Source organism: Epinephelus fuscoguttatus, linkage group LG11 (assembly GCF_011397635.1).
Source record: "Epinephelus fuscoguttatus linkage group LG11, E.fuscoguttatus.final_Chr_v1".
Classification (NCBI taxonomy): Eukaryota; Metazoa; Chordata; class Actinopteri; order Perciformes; family Serranidae; genus Epinephelus; species Epinephelus fuscoguttatus.
The window spans coordinates 3,987,400-4,009,469 of record NC_064762.1 but is presented as its reverse complement, the minus strand read 5'-3'; the positions used below and the strand labels follow the sequence as shown (position 1 = coordinate 4,009,469).

At 42.5% G+C, this 22,070-nt stretch overlaps 2 protein-coding genes across 2 annotated transcripts in view; one reads left to right on the top strand and one right to left on the bottom strand.

The window, feature by feature from the left end:
• LOC125897313 (vascular endothelial growth factor A-like) overlaps positions 1–22,070 on the bottom strand; it is a 341,071-nt gene that overhangs the window by 240,166 nt on the left and 78,835 nt on the right. The gene's annotated exons all lie outside the window — the stretch shown is intronic.
• LOC125897282 (methylmalonate-semialdehyde dehydrogenase [acylating], mitochondrial-like) lies at positions 1,953–20,232 on the top strand. The gene is made up of 12 exons (XM_049590498.1): positions 1,953–2,157; positions 2,431–2,478; positions 5,047–5,121; positions 5,563–5,724; positions 9,055–9,133; positions 11,894–12,196; positions 12,484–12,605; positions 15,398–15,587; positions 16,616–16,797; positions 17,091–17,270; positions 18,974–19,072; positions 19,189–20,232. Exons 1-12 carry the CDS (start codon positions 2,122–2,124, stop codon positions 19,291–19,293), a joined length of 1,581 nt encoding a protein of 526 aa, XP_049446455.1. The 5' UTR covers positions 1,953–2,121; the 3' UTR covers positions 19,294–20,232.

Here is a 22,070-nt window from a genome sequence, read left to right as displayed (position 1 = left end):
TCTGCCGATGTCTCATTCATTCATTCATTCATCTTCTAACCGCTTCATCCTCTTGAGGGTCGCGGGGGGGCTGGAGCCTATCCCAGCTGACATCGGGCGAGAGGACAGGTCGCCAGACTATCGCAGGGCTGACACATAGAGACAAACAACCATTCACGCTCACATTCACACCTATGGACAATTTATCAATTAACCTAGTCCCTAATCTGCATGCATGACTGTGGGAGGAAGCCGGAGTGCCTGGAGAGAACCCACGCTAACACGGGGAGAAGATGCAAACTCCACACGCCAAACTCCCATGCCCGGGATCGAACCGGCAACCCTTTTGCTGTGAGGCGACAGTGCTAACCACCACACCACCATGCCACCCCTGCCGATGTCTCTTCCTCTCTAAATCAAACAGGTGATTTAAACTGGTAAAAACAATGAATTCAGCAGTTTCACGTAGGGTTGCAGCAGTACACTGGTTTCAAAGGTAAATCGCAGTTTGAAAATTGTACATTTGCTTATCTATGATATTAGGAAAAAAAGCAACTGGACAGAGAATCTCACCTTTATTTTAGTTATTTTCAAAAGGGAGACTTTTTACACATACTTCCACTGACAAAATGGTGTCAAGTTTCAATTATAGTTGAATATAGTTAAAACTTCTGTTCAACTGACAATAACATCTCCATTTTCATTCCTTTAAGAGTCATTCTGACTGTTTATAATAATATTTCTGTAATACTGTGAAACCACGATATTTTCTGAGACGTTTATTGTACATATACTGTTGCAACCCTAGTTTCACATTTAAATAATTAGTGTTTTTCTGACACTAATGGTCTTATCTAAAGCCAGTGTTTGGTTTGTGTGTTCTGGTCTACTCTACAAACATGGCGTTGCAACATGGCGACCTCCCTGGACAAGGACCCGCTCTATATGTAGATATCGACGGCTCATTCTAAGGTAAAGAAAACAAAATTCTTTTTATTCTTCAGGTGATCATACACTAAAGAAAATATTATAATCTATTTCTATTCATCCCCTCAAAGCTTACACACTGAATCTTCAAATGATCAATTGCTTATCAAAATTTGAACCAGCAAAGACAAACTCATCCAATCGCTTTAGCACCAGATGATAACAGCACACACACAGAGTACAGTAGTTTTCACAGTGCCATCATTATGTTGGTGCCGCTCAGCCTGTTGAAAACTGCCTTGAACACTGTGTGAGCCTCCAGCTTTGATATGTAAACAAGCCTCCATAATGACATCAATCTCCTCTGAAGGTTACAGTAAAATAACTCCACTTTCTCTGCCTCTTCTCTATAATACCTTCATGTCTTTAAAATCGGTGACTCCAAGTCTTGGCAAGTAGATGCAATTTACATAAATGAGCTTTCTTCCGGTGATGAAGTTCTCGGTGAAACATGCCTGCGACAGATATATATAGATATATAATGAGGTTAGTTTGGAGCTTTGAAGGCTGAAATATTCAGGCACGTATACTGGAACAGCCAGTGCTGTCTCGGGTTAACCCACTTTGTACTGTGGAAATCCTAAAGACTCGATCCATCCTGCAACATCATGACAACTCCACTGTAGGAACTCCATGTTGCCTGTGAGCAAGTTGCCATGGAAACTGTTGCCTGCCACTATGTGTTGATACGTAATTCATTTAAACATAAAAGCGACTTTTTCCGGTCATAAAAGCATATTAAACAGTTGTAAAGCGATATTTTTGACGCTTAAATTCTCGAAAAAGGTTTTTAACGGCTCAATAAAGCAACAGAAATTGTTTTAGTTTGTGTTTACAGATACAGCCAATCAGCTTCTCCTAATTTAGGGCGGTTGGTGAATTCCGCGCAGTGATTGGCTGTTAAATCGGGCCCGTCCCGCCCACATCGAACGGAAACAGCGAATGCAGCCACGCGCGGCTTCAACAGATCTACAAATCAAGTTCGCCGCTCTGCTTCGCTGACATCGTTTTGTAGATCGTTTTAAAGCGCAGCAGAGCCTCCCCCTGTCTCCGTGCTCCCCTCACCACAGCTAGCTAAACTTCTCTTTGCTCCCTGTGTCTTTTGGGTCGGTTGAAGGGCTCCGGAGCAGAAACACACACACCAGACACTCCACAATGGCAGCAATTCTCCGGTCCCTTTTAAACAAGAAGGTAAAACTCACTCACGCTCATGTTTTGCGCAACATTTGGTTGATATTTGACGCTCATTCAACTCCAAAATAGCTAACAACCTGCTAGCTAGCAAAGTCGTTGCCTAACACACACGCTGCACACCCCTCCTTTGCAAACATGTAATATTTATGTGCCATTTAAGCCGGGTAGGTTTTATTTGCATCATGTGAACAATGCAGTCAGGCAGTGCAGCACTTTGGACAATGAGTTTGACGTGAATTAAAGTTGACTGTGGTGTTGTAATTCTTGCAGGCGCCCCTCCAGCTGGGTCGCATGTGTTACTCCTCCTCCTCCTCAGTGGTAAGAGCCCCCACTCACCTGCTTTTATAACTCAGCAGTGAATGACTGTTACGTGTTCAGCTTGAGAGGTGTCTGTGCTTCTGTCAACCTGATGCATTATGCAGTTAACTAAATATTGATTACTATCTTCATTGTTAGGCGCACATGACCAGGGGCGTCTCAGCAGGGGGACAAGTGGGACTGATTAGCCAGGGCCCCAATGGGAGAGGGATCTGCAAAAAGCCTAGAATGAAAAGTTTGGTTTTCTTTGCAAATTCTATCTCTGAGTAATTAGGTGTCATAACTAGATGACTAAAATTGGCCAAATTTTAGTTTGACCTTTGTGTTATGAAAAAATATTTGAAGCTCTCTGAGGCCCCTCCTGTCCCCTAAAGGTACAAGATGGTCCCGTCTACCCCTGCACAAAGATTTGTCCCCAAACGCAGCTAATGCCCAGTTCAGACCAAAGATTTACAACAAGACAAGTTGAAATATGCAACTACCTGCAACACGCTGTTCTGCAACGTTCTAAAACCTGCTGGTTCACACCAATGCATCTAGATGAGACGGTGTATCATCTCCATGCAACAACTGTCTGTACTTCTGTTCTGATTTGCAGCTTTTCAGGTTTATTTTGTGGCTGAACATAATTTGTAGCTTCTTAAAATATGAATAAGGATAGTGATAGTGAGATACTGGCTACAGCTGCATTTGTAGTAGTGATGAAGTGGTGAAAAACAGACACAAAACTAGAATCAGATGGACTGAATTCATAATAAATATGGCACTATAATATAAATAATGGGGGCATAGGCACATACAGTGAGCAGCAGCAGCGACCCACCATCCGACACCTGCACACTGTGAGGACGGAAACGGAGGGCTCGGCAGGGACAGAGCACCTGCTGCACCAAGGGAACACACTGTGTGTTGCATTGTGACTTGACCAGCGGACTTTACACCAAGCCAGTTGGCTGTTGAAATAGGTGATGTGCTTTACGTTCTAAAACCAGCCTCCAGCAATTTGACCAGCTGAGCTTCAGGTGACACCATCAGCCGACTTGAGTCGAGCTCAGACGGCCAGTTCACACCGCTGCAACTTTTCTTTGCAATGTTCTAAAATGGTTTCGTCTCGTCATACACTGTTATGCCCTTCCTTGTGTAAAGGAGATTTGGGTTCCAAAAGAAAGAAAGTAAAGGCAAAGAATGCAAACTGACTTTGTTAAAAAAAATATCATAAGGTAAGGGAGACATAGATCAGGAGAGAAAGTGTGGGGGGCCCAAATAGACAACATATGCACAGGGCCCAGAATTTGGCGCTACACCCCTGCACCTGACCCAGTAATACCAAAGCAACACCATGTTTTTTGGAATGTTTGCAGTTTGTTAAATGGAAATAATTTAATTCATATTTATGATCCGTGAAAGCTGTGTTCTTGGATCACCTTAAAGATGACAGCTCAAATGATACTGCGTTGTTTTTCCAACATAATGTAGTTTTGATAATGATATATTGGCTGATATGATTAGCCAAAACATTTTGACAAAGATCCCTTCCATTTGGTTGCTAATTCAGTGTGACCAAGATATGTATGAGGTGAAACATTTTACATCAGCCTACACTATAATTAACCCAGTCATTCAGAGATTGTCTGCACACACTCTCAACATGGAGGCTGATCCGGTGGCTAGCAGCTAACAGAGCTAACAGCAACAACAACAGTTGCTGAAAGAGCTAACCGTGTCAACCAGGGAAACCAGAGGCTTGCCGCTACGCTTTCATGATGATGCTGCCCCAGTATCTGCGATAACTGCTGTATGAGTACAGTGCAGAGTGGCAGCAATTAGCTAGCCAGTGGGATACATATTTTGAGACTCACATGCACCAACCTGCATCCACAGCTGGACCGTTTTCCACAGGAATGTCAAAGGTCTGAACACGACTTGTCTTTCAAAATTAGCTATATGGTGTGCCTCACAATACTGGTTAATCAAGCAAGTTAACTTTGCATTTTTTCTGTTCACCTCATCATAGCAGGACCTGTTGGATTTGTTGGTTACAGGCTGGAAACTTAGTGGTGGTGACGCTGAAGTCATTTGATCCTAGTGTTGTTTGCTTATAGCCTAACGTTAGCTTTTAATCTCTGGCGATTTCATTTACGCCTTAAAAATCATAAAAAGTGGGGTTCGATTGTGACGATATCGCTGAACAAAACATGCAAGTGTCATAAACTTTTGTTTGCCACAGAGCAATGATCCAAAATAATCCTGTTCTTTGCTCTTGTATTTCTTTTGTACATTAATTGTGAGACAAAAGTGTAACAGCACACTCGAAAATAAGCGTCTTGATAGTATGCATACTCGTTATTTGAGTGCACTTCATTCCAGTGTACACACTATATATATATAAAACCTTCTTAGAATTAGAGTATAAATCTACAGGAAGTAAAGAGATATTAAACATGTGCTTTAGGAACTCTCTGTGTATGTTGTGATGACGGATGTACACTGCAGTGTGTCCTTAATGAACTTAGTAATGATGTAACCAGACAGGAGGGGATTTAACCATATGCTTCTCTGATCCTCTAGCCCACCACCAAGCTGTTCATTGATGGCAAGTTCGTTGAGTCCAGCAGCTCTGAATGGCTCGACATCCACAACCCTGTAAGTATTCATAGATGAACTATATACATCCTGCGAGGAGGCTGCGGTAACAAGATCTCTACTTAGAGCCGGCTGCAAATAACCAGCGCAGTGCTGTCGTAGTACCTGATGAACATTAGGGAGAGGAAATAAGTCTTGATTTGTTCAGTTTCTAAGAAATCAAAGCCCCGTCATGTTTTATATCCTCCGAAAGTCTTTCCCTGCTGTAGTTTAGCTTGTCAAGTATGAGTCTCTAATAAGGCAGTGATGGATGATTACAGCATGCAGAAACAGCCGTCTGCTTTCATCACATAAAATATCAAACTTGTAAAGGATAGACAACAAACATGTGGTTGTTAATATCGATGGATTAATGTGAATGCCATAATACAGAGTAATGGCTTCCCCTGCTCTCAGTCAACTCGTCTGTACCGACTGTCTCCTGCTCCTCCTCCTCCTCAGGCCACTAATGAGGTGGTGGGACGCGTTCCCAAAGCTACCCAGGAGGAGATGCTGGCAGCTGTGGACTCCTGCTCCAGAGCCTATCAGTCCTGGTCCGAGACCTCCATCCTCAGCAGGCAGCAGATCTTCCTGCGCTACCAGCAGCTCATCAAGGATAACATTGTAAGGGAATCTGTCTCTTGCTCATTTGAGTCTGTCGAAGACAATGATTGGTTGATTGTTTCATCTTTCACTCATGTGTTGGCATTTTCAGCACCTGCTGTGCTCATTTTCAGGTTTATATTTGTGTTTTAGGTTTCTACGAGAATATGTTTACATGCTTTAATGATCGAAAAACACTCTGTTTTCCTCATAATGTCTGTTGGAGCACTTGTATTCACCCTTTGCCCGGTAGATTCTATTTTAGGCGACGGTACGTTCACATTACAGGGCTTAATGCTCAATTGTTCCCCAGTTCTGACTGTTCACATTCATGTTTGAAGTGACCCATATCTGACATCGGTGTGAACATATCTCTTCCCTGAACGGCCTCACATTCATCCAACACTGTCATGCACCTGCACATTGGAACAAATACATAACATTTGTTAGACAAGGGCATTTGTGAAAAACTAAATGAAACAGTGGTGCAAGCGTTCATCTCCCAAATGATTTGCTGCAGAGGTCAGATGACAGTTTGTCATAAGTTGAGAATGAGGGTAAGAAGAAAAAGGAACACAAATGCCATAGCTTTAGCTCTGTTAGCAGCTATTGCTGGTAGTTCTGTGGAGGGGGAAGTGTGGGTGCAGTCAGGAGAAGAGTAATGAGTGGGTGGGCCACGATGTGAAGGCTTGCCCGGAGGGACAGTGCCTCCAAAAACTTCAAGATGTCCAGGGCAACATATTAGCCCTGTTTCCACTGAGCGGTATGTTACGGTTCACCATTTCCACAGTGAAAGTTGTGGATGGTCCCAACAGAAGCGTTCCTTAGCGTCCCCATGTTTGGTCCCCCCTCTGTTGGGGTACCTAGCACACAGAGCTGGTACTAAAAGGTGGAGCTGTGAACACTGCAGTCTGATTGGTCAGTAGAGGACGGTCACTCTGCTCAGGGCTGAATTGTGTCTGGTTTTGAGGCTCATGTAACCACTGTTCATACTGTGGAGAGTTTTATTAGTAAACTCGTACTCGTACTTTTCATACTTGTCCTCCGCTTATCTGGGTCCGGGTCGTGGGGGCAGCAGCCTCAGCAAAGAAGCCCTGACAGTCCTCTCCCCAGCCACTTCCGTCAGCTCTTCTGAGGGAACCCAGAGGCGTTCCCAGGCCAGCCGGGTGATGTGATCCCTCCAGCACCCAGATGCCCAAACCACCTCAATGGGCTCCACTCCGAGTCCCTCCCGGATGTCCGAGCTCCTCACCCTATCTCTAAGGCTGAGCCCAGCCACCCTGCGGAGGAAACTCATTTTGGCCGCTTGTACTCGCGATCTCGTTCTTTCAGTCACTACCCAAAGCTAGTAGATAGTAAACTGTAACTATAAAATGAAAGGATGTTTTGCTGCCTCTCACAGCAGCTGGAGTCTGAGAAAAAATAACTTCATTCACTGGGCCGACTGCCGGCAACTTTTAAGGTGGAACGTTAACTTGTAATGTTACTCAATGCATGAGTTGATGATGTGAATCCATCAGCACACCTTAAATTTCACTGTGACAACTTTGACCATCACTTTAGTTTTTATACGAGATACGCTTTTAGTAATGAGTGGATTTTCAAGCGTTTATATATATATGAATTTCGACCAGATTATGTGAAGGTCATATATTCTAATCCTCACTTCCTGTGGGCTACAGCAACACTAAACCCCTGAGCTTGCCTGAGAAGGACTAAATGCACAAAGCTGCTATTTTTAAATATCCCATGGAGAGAGACTCTCACTGCAGCCTGTTCTATTTTGTTGTGAAAATGTGGGCGTGCAGCCTCGTTCTGTGGACGATAAACCAGGTGCAGACTTCCATCTGTGTCACCGCTGATGAGGAAATACAGCGAGTGCTGGACGGAGCAGTGAGTGACAACAACCCCGCCCACATTTAAGAGGACTGTCTGAACAGACCGAGGGTCTAGGTACCATGTTTGAAGGGTTACTGCTGGTTCCAAAGGTACCACACCGAAAGTGTTTGGTGGAAACAGTGATTCTGACGACACCGTCACTGCATGTAGGCAGTCTGGTCCTGTCAGAAAGCGTGCGATGGTAGAGGTCTATTGGCTGGCTCCTGGGACGACCTGCTGCTGCAATGGTACAGCTACAGCAGCCTTTTGTAATTTCACTGTACCTCTCTGACACTGCATGTTGAGTGATCTGCTCATGCACAGTGAAGTATGAGACAGAAACAACATGGCAGTATGGGGGAAAACACATGAATTCTGATATGCCTGTTCTTACAGTGGCCACATGGCCAGTGATCAGATCTGTATTGAATTTAGGGGCACGTATGAAAGTGTCCCTGATCTGATTGGTCTGTGTCACATGAGAGCAAGAAAAAAAGTTGGATTTGGGCCACATTTGCTTGTGATGTGAACGTAGCCTCAGCGCCTGTCTCTCAGCCCAGTCTGCTTTGATTGCTCAGCATTTTCTGGACTGTGTCTCTGCACTGTTGTTACAGCTGGGGAATGACTGTAACAGAGTGTAGCTGCTTTTTCTACTGAGAAAAGTCACCAATAAAAGCTTCTAACCACAACTGGACATGTTCCAGCAGGAATCTGATCCAAAACTGGGGAGAAGTAAAAAACGCCAGTAACCAGGATCACATGTTTACCTGATATTAGCATGTAGCATTGTGCGTATGTTATGTAACCATTTAAAGTTGCCCATATGACATATAAAGAATTTCATGATCTGATGCAGCTTGTCTCAAACACATTGGAAACCGAGTATTCAGAACAGTGTGAAGCCAGAGGTTTTCGCTCACAGGGATTACTTTTACATCTGTTCACCTATCATTTGAAACTTTTGTCACATTTAATATGAACCTCCGACATTATCATTTTATATTTATGACAGAAAATAAGGGAAAACACCATAGGTCTCCTTTAAGATCACAACATGGCAAGAAAGAAAGGAAAGGGTGTCTACAGGTCCTTTAAAAAGTCTTAAAGTAAGTTATCTTAATAAGGCCTTAAAGTCTTAAATTGTCTTTAATTTAGATTTGATTGACAGACCAAAGAACTGCCATTATAAAGTGCATTTATGACAGAGATGAGATTTTGGTTTTTTTTTTTACATTTAACACATCAAACTTAAACTCGCCAAATTATTGTCAATTTTCCTTACTGTTCATTTTGAACTGACATCAGAGTGTTAATCTTGAAAGAGTGCTTAAAAGTGTGTGTCACAAATGCATATAAGTTGGCATTAAAAAGGTCTTAAAGTCTTAAATTTAACTTGGTCTTAAATTTAACTTGGTCTGTAGACACGCTGATGTGTTAAATTAATTGTTGCGCTGTATTTCTGTAACATTTCAGAAAGAGCTGGCGAAGTTGATCACCTTGGAGCAAGGCAAAACCCTCGCTGATGCAGAGGGAGACGTATTTAGAGGACTTCGTAAGTAAAGACATAGACTTCCCAGCATGCTATTGGGTTTTGATATCCTGATTAGATGAGAGTGCTGGTAAATGTATAGTGCAGATCAAATTCCCCTGTTGAAACTGTTGTCTATAGTATCTGTGTCTCCTGATGAAAAGTCTGTATCTTTGGCTTCCCTTTATACCATCGCCTGGATGAAAGTTTGATACTAAGTGGCTGCAGGGTGTCAATTATTTGCGTGTAAGCAGACACTTCCTAGGAAAGCGACGTTCACTTTAAATTAATAATGGAGCAAGGGTTGTGTTTTGTCTATATTGACATATAGGAGCTTAAACTTTTCAAGAGGCTCTCACAGCGTCCAATTATAAAACAAGGGTTAGGGAGACAGTATCCCCGCAGCATCACATCCTGATATTAAAGTGTGACTACCTAGTTTGTTTTTATGCAAAGCGTTCTGCAGGCTCTGCTGTTAGTCGCATGCTATAAAAAGAAAATTATGCAGTTCCCTCATTGAGGTGCACTTGTTCACTTCGGCAGACTTGCATCGACAAGAATCCTGTTGAGAAATTAAAAGAGCCATGCACACTTGCAAATAAAGGGAGATATATTTTGGTTATTACAAGACGGTGCTGCCAAAGTATTTCTTGTACTTGGTTCAGCTCCCAGTTCTGGGACGCCCGATTTATTCTGGCACACTAACTTTAAAGTTATCAGCTGAAAGACAGGCTCCATTTGCAGGTGTGCTGCCAGCGTTCCAGATTTCCTACAGTACTGGGACCAATAGTGCTTGAAGTTTTCACAAGTTCTATTACAGTTCACTCACAGGGAAAAGAAATCAATTAAGAGGTTTTAATCTTAAAGGGACAGTACACCAAACTCACAAATACACATTTTGTAGTGTTATAGTGTGTGAGATATCAGCCGTAGAGATGTCTGCCTTCTCTCCAGTTTAATGGAACTAGATGTCACTCGGCTTGTGGTGCTCAGAAAATACATTTGAAAAACTCAACATCAATGTCTCTTTACAGAAATCATGACCTGGTTACTCAAGATAATCCACAGACCTTGCTGTGAGCAGTTTCATGTAGGAACTGTTTTCTTTCTACTGAACTAAACCCACCAACTGTATCATTGCACAGAATGAAGCGTGCATCTACTGCCAGCTCACCTAGCACCACTGAGCTACCTGACGTTACAGCTCAGTCAAGGTGTTCGCCATTAATGTTTACATCTTGCACGTAAGGCCCAAACACACTAGAAGCACCAGTAGATGCTCGTATGGCGCACTGCAGGCTCCACAACTTAAATCCCAACATCAAAGAAGCAGCAGTGTTTCAGGAAAGGGTTGCTATTTAGAAGTAGGCAGGAACAATTTTGTCAGCTTTACAGATACCCCCTATTCATTTTCTAGCTCATACATTTCTGTTAGTGTTACATAAGGCAGGAGAACAACTGTAGGGTGTGCTGCTGCTCTGGTCAGTTGGTCAGCAGTAGAAGAGTAGTATAGCCAGTGAGAACCAGCTACCTCTTTTTATCTTTTATGTATTCCTCCATATGGGTCACTGTCACGTAAAGCACAGCTAATCACAGCTCTGTATCATGTTAATTAATTGCTGTTGTAAGGCTTATGCCGCAAGTTAACTTTGACACGGCGAGGGTCTGTTAAGCTCGCGAATCCACCAAGGGTCAAAGCTTCTATTGTTCTCAGTTTTAGTATCTTCCATGTGACAACACAGAGGTTGAGACCAACAGTAGTATAGCTGTGGGCAGTGGTAGGTATTTCTGTTGAGCATTGCAGATTTACAGTTGTGTAACTGTTCATGAAGTTTTGAGCTATGCTAATAGACTAACATTTCCACCTCTCTGTGTCTCCGTCACTCCTCTCCGCCTCACTGACTGTTGTTGCTGGGTCCTCATTTGGTGCTCCCAAATCAAAATAAGGTCCGAGTAGAAGTGTCAAAGCAGTTTGATGCGCCTCAAAATGCTTTTGGTGCATGTTTTAAAACAATGGTTGTACTACATAACATGTGCTGTCAGTGCACTTGGGCCTTCACAAGCACACGCCTCTCATCTATGAGCCTGGTCTAACTCTGAAGTCGTCTAAATCTGGCTCTTGAGCAGTGACTTGTAATGTCATAAACTAAGTAAAAAAAGGCTTCCTTTAACGTCGGCATGATACGCAGCCAGCAAAAGTCTGATATAGTGCATTTATTTTGAAAGAGACTGCATGTAAACGTCAAATTTCCGGAGAAAAAGGAAGGCAGATCTTGACATGCTGTCCCAGAACATCAACAACCAACACACCCAGGGTACCTTGCACGTTGTATGTGGACGTGGAAAGTCCATGATCAAACGTCAGTATGTGACGAGGTCGGAGTGAGAATGTGCTGCACCTGAGTAGATGCACGCTTCCTTCTGTGTGGTGAAACAGTCGGCGGCTGTAGTTCGGTAGAAAGAAAATAGTTCCTACAAGAAACTGCTCACAACAAATCTGTGGATTATCTTGAGTAATCGGGTCATGATTTCTGGAAAGAGACATTGCTGTTGAGTTTTTTAAAGCATTGAAGATATGTGCTTTTGGTTTTTGGGGTGAACTGTCCCTTCAAGTAAGAGAAGTACAAAGTGCATAATGCATTGTAATGTTGACACTGAATTATCTCATCTTAAATAACTAATATTCCTATTACAATTTTCAGAGGAGCATCCATTAGCTCATTATGTATCTCAGATCTGTTTATCTCTTATTGGTTAACTTCATCCTCGTCTTCACTCCGACAGAGGTTGTTGAGCACGCCTGCAGCATTACATCCCTCATGCTCGGGGAGACATTACCCTCCATCACCAGGGACATGGACACTTACACCTACCGCCTGCCCATCGGCGTGTGTGCCGGCATCGCCCCTTTTAACTTCCCCGCCATGATTCCTTTGTGGATGTTCCCCATCGGCATGGTGTGTGGCAACACCTACCTGATGAAGCCCTCTGAACGGGTCCCAGGGTGCACCATGCTCCTGGCCAAACTGCTCCAGGACTCGGGAGCACCAGATGGTACACTCAACATCATCCACGGCCAGCATGCAGGTGAGCGTGTGTCTCCATTCAGACACACAATCTGTGCGTGTACTAACCATTGGGGGAAGGTCCAAGGATGATTCAAACACTGATCATACACCCCCTGGCAATATGGAGATAGGAGAATTTCCATATTATGTGCAGCTTATTATATCTGTAAAGTAATTCACGAGTGTTTGAGGAGAGAGGATTTGAATCTCTGTGTTCGAGGCCTCTCTGCTCTTATTTTGTGCCGTAGGGCCGCAGCACAGATTAGGAGGAGAGGATTAACAGTATCGGTTTGTATCTTTGTTTAGCGGTGAACTTCATCTGTGACCACCCCGCCATCAAAGCCATCAGCTTTGTGGGCTCCAACTCGGCTGGAGAGTACATCTACGAGCGAGGGTCCAAGAACGGCAAGAGAGTGCAGTCCAACATGGTACGCCACGACTCACAGTGTGACTCATTTTAAAGCTGGGCTAGGCAGTTTAATGGGAAGGGGGACAAAAATACATCCTCCTCCTGAAGCTCTACCCACTCTGTCCTACACACCTCCCATCAGACGACCACAGGCATGTGCATGTGCTTTATATAGTAACCCAGTGTTTCACATATGTTGAACTATGTAATCCAAATTTATTGCACAGCTCTCTGTGTCTATCAGACTTCGATGAGATGAGAATAAGCTAGTTACCTTTGCCTCGCTCCCTGCTGCTATGGACTGCCTCGCCTGGGGGAGGGCTGGCAGTGGCCCCAGGGCCCGACCTTTGGTGGGCCAGCAGCAGCGCGGGTATAAACTGTGTAATGGCATCAGTAGAATCAGGGAGTTGGACCGGTCCAGTCTCCCAGCACTGCTGCTGCTGACCAGGGGGGCCGTCTCTTGGGCTGCTGCCTGTTCTCCTCCTGGTGAGGTGGTCTGTAGCAGCTGGTAGTGAGGCAGAGGACACACTGATTCAAGGCTTTAGCTAACATTAGCTACTTAGACGTGAACTTGAAGCTGAAGCTCGCTCCGGTTAGCAGTAGGCTAAAGTATTAGCAACATTTTCTCTTCATCTCTGAAATGCTTTACTGAATGACATGTTTTGTTTTTTCAATTTTGTTTATTGTCCGACTCTCTTTCTGATGAGACTGTCTTCCTTTTTTAGGTAGCCTTGCAGTGTAGGCAGTTGTTGCTGTTACTCTGAAATCTGTGACCTGTCATATTCTGTGACCCAGAACCAGACTCCCTTTAAAATCATAGTGTTTTGTGAGTTGCTCAGTGGTTAGGGTGAAGATTAAGGGGCTGCACGCATGCTGCGTCTTTAATCGCCTGTAAAACACAAGGTCGGGCACTGGGTGTTACTCTTGTGCCTTCTCTGTGCCAACTTTCAAGGGCGTGAAGGCAGGTTGCGACTGAGGTTACTAAGCGACGATAACCAGCACCATATTGTAGCCTACTCATCAGAAATCAGAGTGCAGAGCTGATCTTCTTCCAACGTTTGTTTTGTAAGTGTGTATTGAGGCAAAAATATTGTCCATTGGACAGATGTAAAGCTCTGGCAGCTCCAAACTAAAACGATTAACGTCTTCATATTTATCACAGACTGATATTTATGAAGAAGGAAAAGATATCTGTTGGCTGTGATTGGTTAGTAGTCGTCACATGACATGCAGTGCTCCAAAAGTTGAGCACAGTTTATCAAAGGGCGCTAGCCTGGAAATCCAGACCCAAATCTAGAAAGATTTAGGGTCTGGCTATGAGCAATGCAAATGGCCCAACTCGAGGGGCGGCACCAAGCATGCATTTGAAAATATCACTGCACGCAATTGGATAACACTACGACCAATCAGAACAATTCACGGGGTGACGTATCCAGAGCTTAGCTACCAGCGGAGCTAACTGGTAGATTAGACTCTTCCCATATCCGGTCAGCAAAACAGCAAAAACGTCCTTCTTGCAAAGGAAAGACTCGAGCGCCGTCTTCTGTTCCTCTTTTAGAGAAAAAGCCAAGTCTAACTCGTTCATTGTAGCGGCCAAAGCCGTTTCAGACAACTGGTGTTCATCCGTAGCCATCTTGCAATGTTTACTGACTGATTCCGGACTTCGTCGTCGCAGCGCTGTCGTCATCTGTTTAGCCCGCCTCTGGCCTGCCTATATCAGATACACCGATGTGATTGGTGCAGCTCGGCTCCAACAGCATGGGTAATGAGCATCATTACTGATTGCCAGAGTGACTCGATGAGCAAATTCAAATTGTGCTCTCGCGAGGACTCTGGATTTCCAGGGTAAAAGGGCGCAGCTGTCGGGTCCTAAAATATAGGCGCTCGTAAACAATGAATTTGAGGGCGTGTAAATGCGGCATGTGTACGACCCCTTAGGAAATGGGTCATAGAATTTGGTGTAACAGTTTCCAGTATTTTAATACCTGCTTTCATTGCAGGTTTGTTGGTAGGGTTGCAACAATATGGGATTTTCATGGTACGATAACTGTATCAAAAAGTATCACAGCATATGATATTACACAGATCTTATTATCAGTTACGGTCACTCTAAACGAATGAAAACAGGTTTTTAGTTGAACAAACTCTTGATTATGATTGAAATTTGAAACCATTTCTTGAATGGAAGTTTGTGTAAAAAGTTTGTGAGACAGTTGAAAAGGAAAAGATTGCCTTCTTTCAATACCGTAGATAAGCAAATATATAAGGTGTGAGAACTGTCAATTTCCATGCCAAGATGCAGTGTCACGGTGTACCTTTGCAACCCTAATCGCCGCCCATAGAATCAGGCTTTCACTGAAGAGACGTGCATCTGCATTTGTAGAACAGCCAATAAGACCGCACTCTGTGAAATGACCTGTGATTGGCCAAATCTGCCGTCACAGGTTTGCTTTCTGATTTTGCCAAGAGGAGGTTCAGAAGTCTAGTTTTCTCTCAGACATCTGAATTACAATCTGCTCAAAGGGCATTATGGGATTTATGCCCAATGACATCAAATAAATCTGCCTACCCCAGCTTTAAGGTCCTCAGCATAAATGTACTGCTGTTATCAGAGACTATCAGTCTCATCAGGCTCAAGTTGTTGTTTTCCATGATAACCCTCACATTAAACAACATTCCTGTTGTCACCGTATAGAGCAAAATATTCTGTTACCAAAACAACAGCTCCGTGCTTATCTGTCAATCACTGATGTGTCTAATGTATGTAATTAGCACCGTGCTGCCTCTGATGTCCTACATTTTCCACGATAGGGTGCCAAGAACCACGGTGTGGTGATGCCTGATGCCAACAAAGAGAACACCATTAACCAGCTGGTGGGCGCCGCCTTCGGAGCAGCTGGTCAGCGCTGTATGGCTCTATCCACTGCTATCTTTGTGGGGGAGTCTCGCGAATGGCTCCCAGAGCTGGTGGAGCGCTCCAAGTCACTGCGCGTCAACGCAGGTAATTTCATCTGTAACTATGTATAGACAAAGAAAATTATCTTGTCAAAAACATTTTGAATAGTTTCGGTTCTTACTGGGAACCCATTGGAAGCGAGATGTCCGGTCCACACTGACTTGGGCTTTAGCCAAGTGCAGACCAAAGATTTGCAACAAGACAAAACCCTGTTAGAACATTGCAGAGAAAAGTTGCAGCGGTGTGAACCTGGCACTCTCATCTCGACTCAAGCAGTCTGATGGTGACATCTGCCGCTCAGCTGGTCTCGTCGCCAATGGCTGGTTTTAGAACATAACTCTCGTCACCTGTGTTAGCAGCCAATCGGCATCTGCTGGCCTAATCGGAATATATATTGCCATAGTGATGTTCCACCATCTCGTCTAGTCACTTTGGTGTAAACTCACAGGTTTTCAGAACCTTGTAGACCGACATATTGCAAATAGTTGCGAGTTTCATCTCCTCTCCTTGTGAAGTTTTGGTCTGAACTGGGTTCAAGTCTCAGCCGTCTGTCAGCAGCAGCTCCTTGGGAGCTGAGTGGACAGCGGCTGGCTAACCTGCCTTCATCAAGCTGAAGGACTGCAGAAATTTAAAGAGCTGAAATAGTTTTCATGTCAGCTACATGGGAAGAAATCAACTGAACTTTTTATCTATCGATTCATTCGTTTTATTTCCCTGCCTGCTGTAGCAAATGAGAGGAACCTGCTCCTAGTTTAAGAGGCAAGCTCACAGACAGACTGGGATCCTTAATCAGGCAATGTAGGTACATACAATAAGTTCAACACAGGATATTTGTGTGATTTAAACTGACGTCTATGCAGATTACGCTTCACTAAACACATCAAAAATAGACTTGAAGCTTTAAAAAATGCAGGGGGTTTAGTGTGAAGCTGTTCTTTAAGACGCAGGAGTGACAGATATGAAAAAAACACTTCTAAAAAACACTTTCTTGTGCATTTTCATATAAACTATTGCAGCATGACACTGCCCTATTTTATAAGGGAACATGTTATATGAATGTTTGTATCCTGAAGGTGATCAGCCTGGGGCAGATGTGGGTCCCCTGATCTCCCCTGAGGCCAAGGCCAGGGTGGAGTTTTTGATCCAGAGCGGGGTGGATGAGGGCGCCAAGCTGCTGCTGGACGGGAGAAAGGTCAACGTCAAAGGATATGAAAATGGAAACTTTGTTGGACCCACCATCCTCAGCGGTGTTACGGTGAGATTTGGCACAGGGAGCAACATGGCCGCCAGTTACTCAAAAGTCTGATGTGATCAAATACACAGTCCCAGTGTGACATTTATCAAGTTTTAGAGAAAATGAAATAATAATGAGTTTGCCTTTTTGTAACAGGAGCTATAAGATTTCAGTGTTAAATGCATTCTAAAGCTTCCCAGTCTTCTCCATGTTGACACGACATCATGATAATAATACCTTGTGTAGTTTTCGTCGTAGGTGATTTTTATTGCTGGTGGAAACTCTGGTGTGACCACCCTGCTGTTGTGTTCCAGCCGGCCATGAAGTGCTACAGAGAGGAGATCTTTGGACCGGTGCTGGTCGTCCTGGAGGCCGAGAGTCTTGACGAAGCCATTTCTTTAATCAACAATAACCCCTACGGCAACGGCACCGCCATCTTCACCACTAATGGAGCCACAGCGCGCAAATACACACACGAGGTGGACGTCGGCCAGGTGAGAGACACTTTCATCCGGGCTGAATAAAAAGACACCGGAGATTGTTAGTCAGTTTGAAAACCATACACTGAAGAGTCCAACAGCTTCTTCTGTCAGGGATTAAAACACAGAGCACCTTTTGGTGTTATTTTGGTCCACAGTGAGTCACCTGTGTGAGACTTTGATGAGTAAACAGTTTTGTGTGGGAGGTGTTTTGTTTCAGAAACAGGAAATAGACAGAGAGTTCATGTGAAGTGTGAATATTTATTGGAGCGACGACGGTTCAAAGGAACAGAGCTGTAAAGTATTCATGAAAGGGAAACAGATTTCTGATTTCTCTCTTGTATCTTGTATTCCACACTAATGATTTTGTGCCATTAAAGGAGATGTTCACAATGTTTGAATTCCATTATTAAAACGTTGCCCATATGTATATTGAGATGGTTTTTACTTGCTCTAATCATTCCTCTTCATCTCTTCCATTGAAGTTATGTCAGGAAGGGATTTTTTCTTCCAGCCAGTACGAATAAGAGGAATTATTATCACAAGTACACTTGTTTCAGTGTCCATGTGATGTTTTAAGACGGGTTTGAATAAAATGGTAACCTAGTTTTTGATCAATTCTTGTTCACAAAAAAGGAGACATTGCCTTTTTTCCCAATATTAGCTTTCATCACAATCAGCACATGGTCAGTCTGACACTGTCCCAGATATCATATGTGATAATTAAATCTTGGTCCAGTGGAATCTTTGTACAGTTTTAAACGTATAATAACATTTCTCATGCAGAAGCATGAGAAAACGAGTAACTATATGTCAAAGTCTGTTTTGTTTTTTTTTTCTGCGGAGCTGGGTGAGGGGGGCAATACTCTGGAAAAAAACCTCTGAATTTTTGAAATTATAAAGTCTCTGAGATTGTGAAGTCGTGAATTTGCAAGAAAAAAACTAAGAATTCTCTGGATGTGGACTCTGTCGCTCTTTTTACTAAGCAGGGGTGATGGGTGGTGCAAAAAATTATTACTATTATTATTATTGTTGACGACCCATTCCTCATGCCTCAACCTGAAAAAAATGTGGATTTTTTTTTTTTTTTGCTATCACCCCTGACTAAGTCACATAACTTTCTGGCAGAAAGCCCTCGAGGCACTTTTCTCCTAAATTTGTGACTAAAATCCCAGAGTTTGAGTTTTTGTCTTGACTTAACTTTAGAGAAAAAGTTTTTTCTCGGAAAGTTGGGACTTTTTTTTCCCTTTATTTCACAAATGTAAGACTTTACAATCTCAAAATATTTGAGTTTTTTCTTGTAAATTTGCAAGCTTTTTTTTTCTTGTAAGCATACCACTCTTATCTCAGAGAATATTTTTTTTTTCCTGTAACAGACACACCGCCCAGCTCTGCAGTTATTTAAACTTACATTGGCTCTAAGACACTGTCGTGCATTTATTCTGTAGTATTATGTGTAGAGATGTAAATACATTATAGACCTTTTAGAACTTGACAACACAAACATTGTAAATGGATCCCTTTGTACTGTGCTTCCTGTTGGAGAGTTTGTTAATGCAGTAGCTGACAAGAAGTAAACAGGGACCAGAACTGTTGCCCTGGCAACAGAACAGCAATGAAAAAGCCAAGAGTGATGTCACACCTTTGAAACAAACTGTTTTCTCTCAGCCAAATGACACTGACAGCAGGTATCAATGTGTGTGTGTGCTTTTGTGCAGATTGGTGTGAACGTGCCCATCCCTGTGCCCCTCCCCATGTTCTCCTTCACTGGCTCCAGAGGCTCGTTCAGAGGAGACACCAACTTCTATGGCAAGCAGGTAAATAACAGAAGCAGTTTGTCCCGTGATGGATCATAAAAATTCTCTGCATCAGAATAAACAAAACGTTTACGTGCACTCTGTAGCTGACACAGCAGTTGTCTCTTCACCACCAGGGCATCCAGTTCTACACTCAGATCAAGACTGTGACATCACAGTGGAAGGCTGAAGATGCCACCCTGACGAGCCCGGCTGTTACCATGCCAACCATGGGACGCTAAACTGACAGCACATCCTCCTCGTTATCCTTCAGTGACCTCTCATATGCCTTAAGAAGGAGCCCGAGGAGGGGATTGGAGAAAAAGGTTACATGTCCTTTTCTGAGAAATATTCACACTGGGGATTTTTAGTTGGTGATCGTTTAAACTTTGACCGTCCTGGACTCGTCGCTGCACAAACACACAAATGCAAAAAAACCACATTTCACTTGAAGACAGTGGAGATAAGCTGGGCGGATGCAACGACTGGTGCTGTTGTATTTTGTACGTGTTTTCTCCTGTTCATGTCCTAAAGTACGATTTACTTACTGTCAGTCCTTTGTCATGATCCGTTATGTTTTTCCTAAAACCTACAGTAGATATCAGAAGGATCAGGGATTCTGTCTCTACAGCAGTGACCGCTAATGTCTTCCATCATCGTCCTCTGTGGTTCTGTAGCTCGTTCTGTTTATCAGAGCATTGTGTAGATACTTGTAAAGTAGATATAAATGGAACAAATGCCACAGTAGAAGAAAAGCACACTCTTTCTCTGCTACTCCGTTAAAAGTGAAATAACACTTGTCCCTCTAAATGTGCTGTGTATCCCTCTGTCTACTGTCCAGTGTTGGGACAAAGGTGTTCTGCGTGTGATGTATAGTGTCACCATTTTGTACTGTATTGTCGGAGTGATAATTTTATCTGGTCACAAATGGTATAAAAGCTAAATTACAGTGTTTTACATAATATGGACCTCACGTGATATTTTCTATAAAGCGTTACGATGAAACAACACGTGCTAGATATATTTTCATCCAAAGTATTTGTGCTGCTACGAACTTTGCCCTCTTGACTGCTCCTTAGTTCTTGTGGCTGAAGATGAAGAGATGACAACAAGGGTGTTTGAGTGTGTGGTTCACAGTTTGAATAAAGACACTGTAATTTGAGTAAATTGTGTTGAAATGGTTCCCTGGTTCAGTTTTATGTGTTGTTCAAAGTGTTGGGGAACCTACTTCAAAACTTTGCGAGGCACCAATAATTTCACACTGGAAGAAGTTCAACTATAGTGAAGCTACACAAGGGAGGAATTTAGTCTGGTTAACTAAAGCTGCTTAGAATAAACAGCAAGGCTGCTTGTGTTTAATTGAGGTCAGAGAGGGTTCAATTACAGTAGTGAGGCAATGGTAAAATAAAAATAATTAATTTCCTGTTATGGCTCAAATTGTTTGTAGTTTCAATAGTTGAAAATGATGAAACAGAAAAAAAAAGTAATTTAACTACTTCAATCATTATGCAAATAGTTGACCTTTCAGCAAGCTACTGCAACATACAGTTAAACTACTAGTTTAATTACTTTAACACTTCAAAGCCCAGTCCCTTTTACTAGCCTGGTGTGACTACACATTCTGGCAAATAAAGGCCTGTCTCAATCAGAAGCCTGGTCTGGTTGCCAAGCAGTTCTTTGGGTGTGCACAACCGGGTTGTTGGCTGCCTCAAATTAATGAATCCAAGTTCTGCGTCTTGTTTAAACAGGATAAAGTGGTGTTGTGTCGGCATGCTGGGTGTCATAACTCACTCACTCTCTGATGCTCTCTGTCGGCGCTAGATCAAATAAATGATTCATAATTGATATATTATCTGTAGCCAGATTTTTTAGAGAAGTAATATTCATACTGGTTTAAATAAACAATTTGATTGTATTTCCCATCTTTGCTGATTAACAGTTTTGTGTGAAAGGAATTAAAGGCCTGTTGATTTCAGGGATTTAAGCAAATAATAGCCGGGCTATTAAGTGAAATTTTACAGTACACATAGTTCACTGCTCCCCAAAACTGCTTCTAAAGTAGCATGCAACAACACCTCTGAACAATGGCTAATAAAGAGCAATGATCAGTACTAATTTGGGAGGTTCATTTATAGGAGAGAAGCAATGGTACAATAAAAATACGAAAATAATTTTCTTTTCTGGCCTAAAATTCTTTAAAACTTTCAGTCGTTAACCACCAAAAAGTGGCAAATATGGTAAATATTTTTTTGATCAAGGTCGTTTTTATTTTCAAATATAATGGAGCAAACAGTAAACACATACATTCACAGTTTCACATGTACATAAATAAAAAGATTAACACTAGATAGAGAAAAGTGAAATACAGATAGCAACAAAAATGAAATGAAATAATGATAATATGATAAGTGTACACACACGCCTGCATTTCATAGATATGTTGATAGCTGACATACCTTCTACAAAAAAATAAATGGCTGCCAGGAGATTTAAAATTTTCAGGTGGACCCCCTAATAGTATATCTAATTTTTTTTTCCAGATGGATGTGACACATAAGCTCTCTGATCCAAATAAAGTAATTTAACTGTTTGGATCACTATGCAAATATTTAGTTGAACGACCACTGATTGTTCATTACACATGAAGCTAATATGTTTGTATGCTGCAGCAAAATAAGGCTCAGATAATATAAGAAATAATCTTTAAGTCCTACAGATTTAAAACAGCTGGTTGATGTGTGAACTTGAGTCATTCTGGTCCACAGCCTATGGCAAGCCGTTTTAACATTTAATAGCTAGACTGGATATTCATTACTGATATCTGCAACATAATTTTGCTGAGTCAAAATTCTAATTACAGATAACTGTAATTCAGTTTTGACTATTAAGATTCAAACTACTTTTGCCATTCATGTGTATGGGGTTTCTCATTATAGATATCTCCAGTGTAGTTGTGGATATCTGCAAATGAATTGTGGATATCTCTAATTCCAGTTTGAGATATCTACAATTTAATTTT

Coding starts and splice junctions, on each gene's coding strand:
- LOC125897282 (XM_049590498.1), top strand. CDS start 2,122: ATGGCAGCAATTCTCCGGTCCCTTTTAAACAAGAAG. Junction 2,158..2,430: donor GGTCCCTTTTAAACAAGAAG/GTAAAACTCACT, acceptor TAATTCTTGCAG/GCGCCCCTCCAGCTGGGTCG. Junction 12,197..12,483: donor CATCCACGGCCAGCATGCAG/GTGAGCGTGTGT, acceptor ATCTTTGTTTAG/CGGTGAACTTCATCTGTGAC.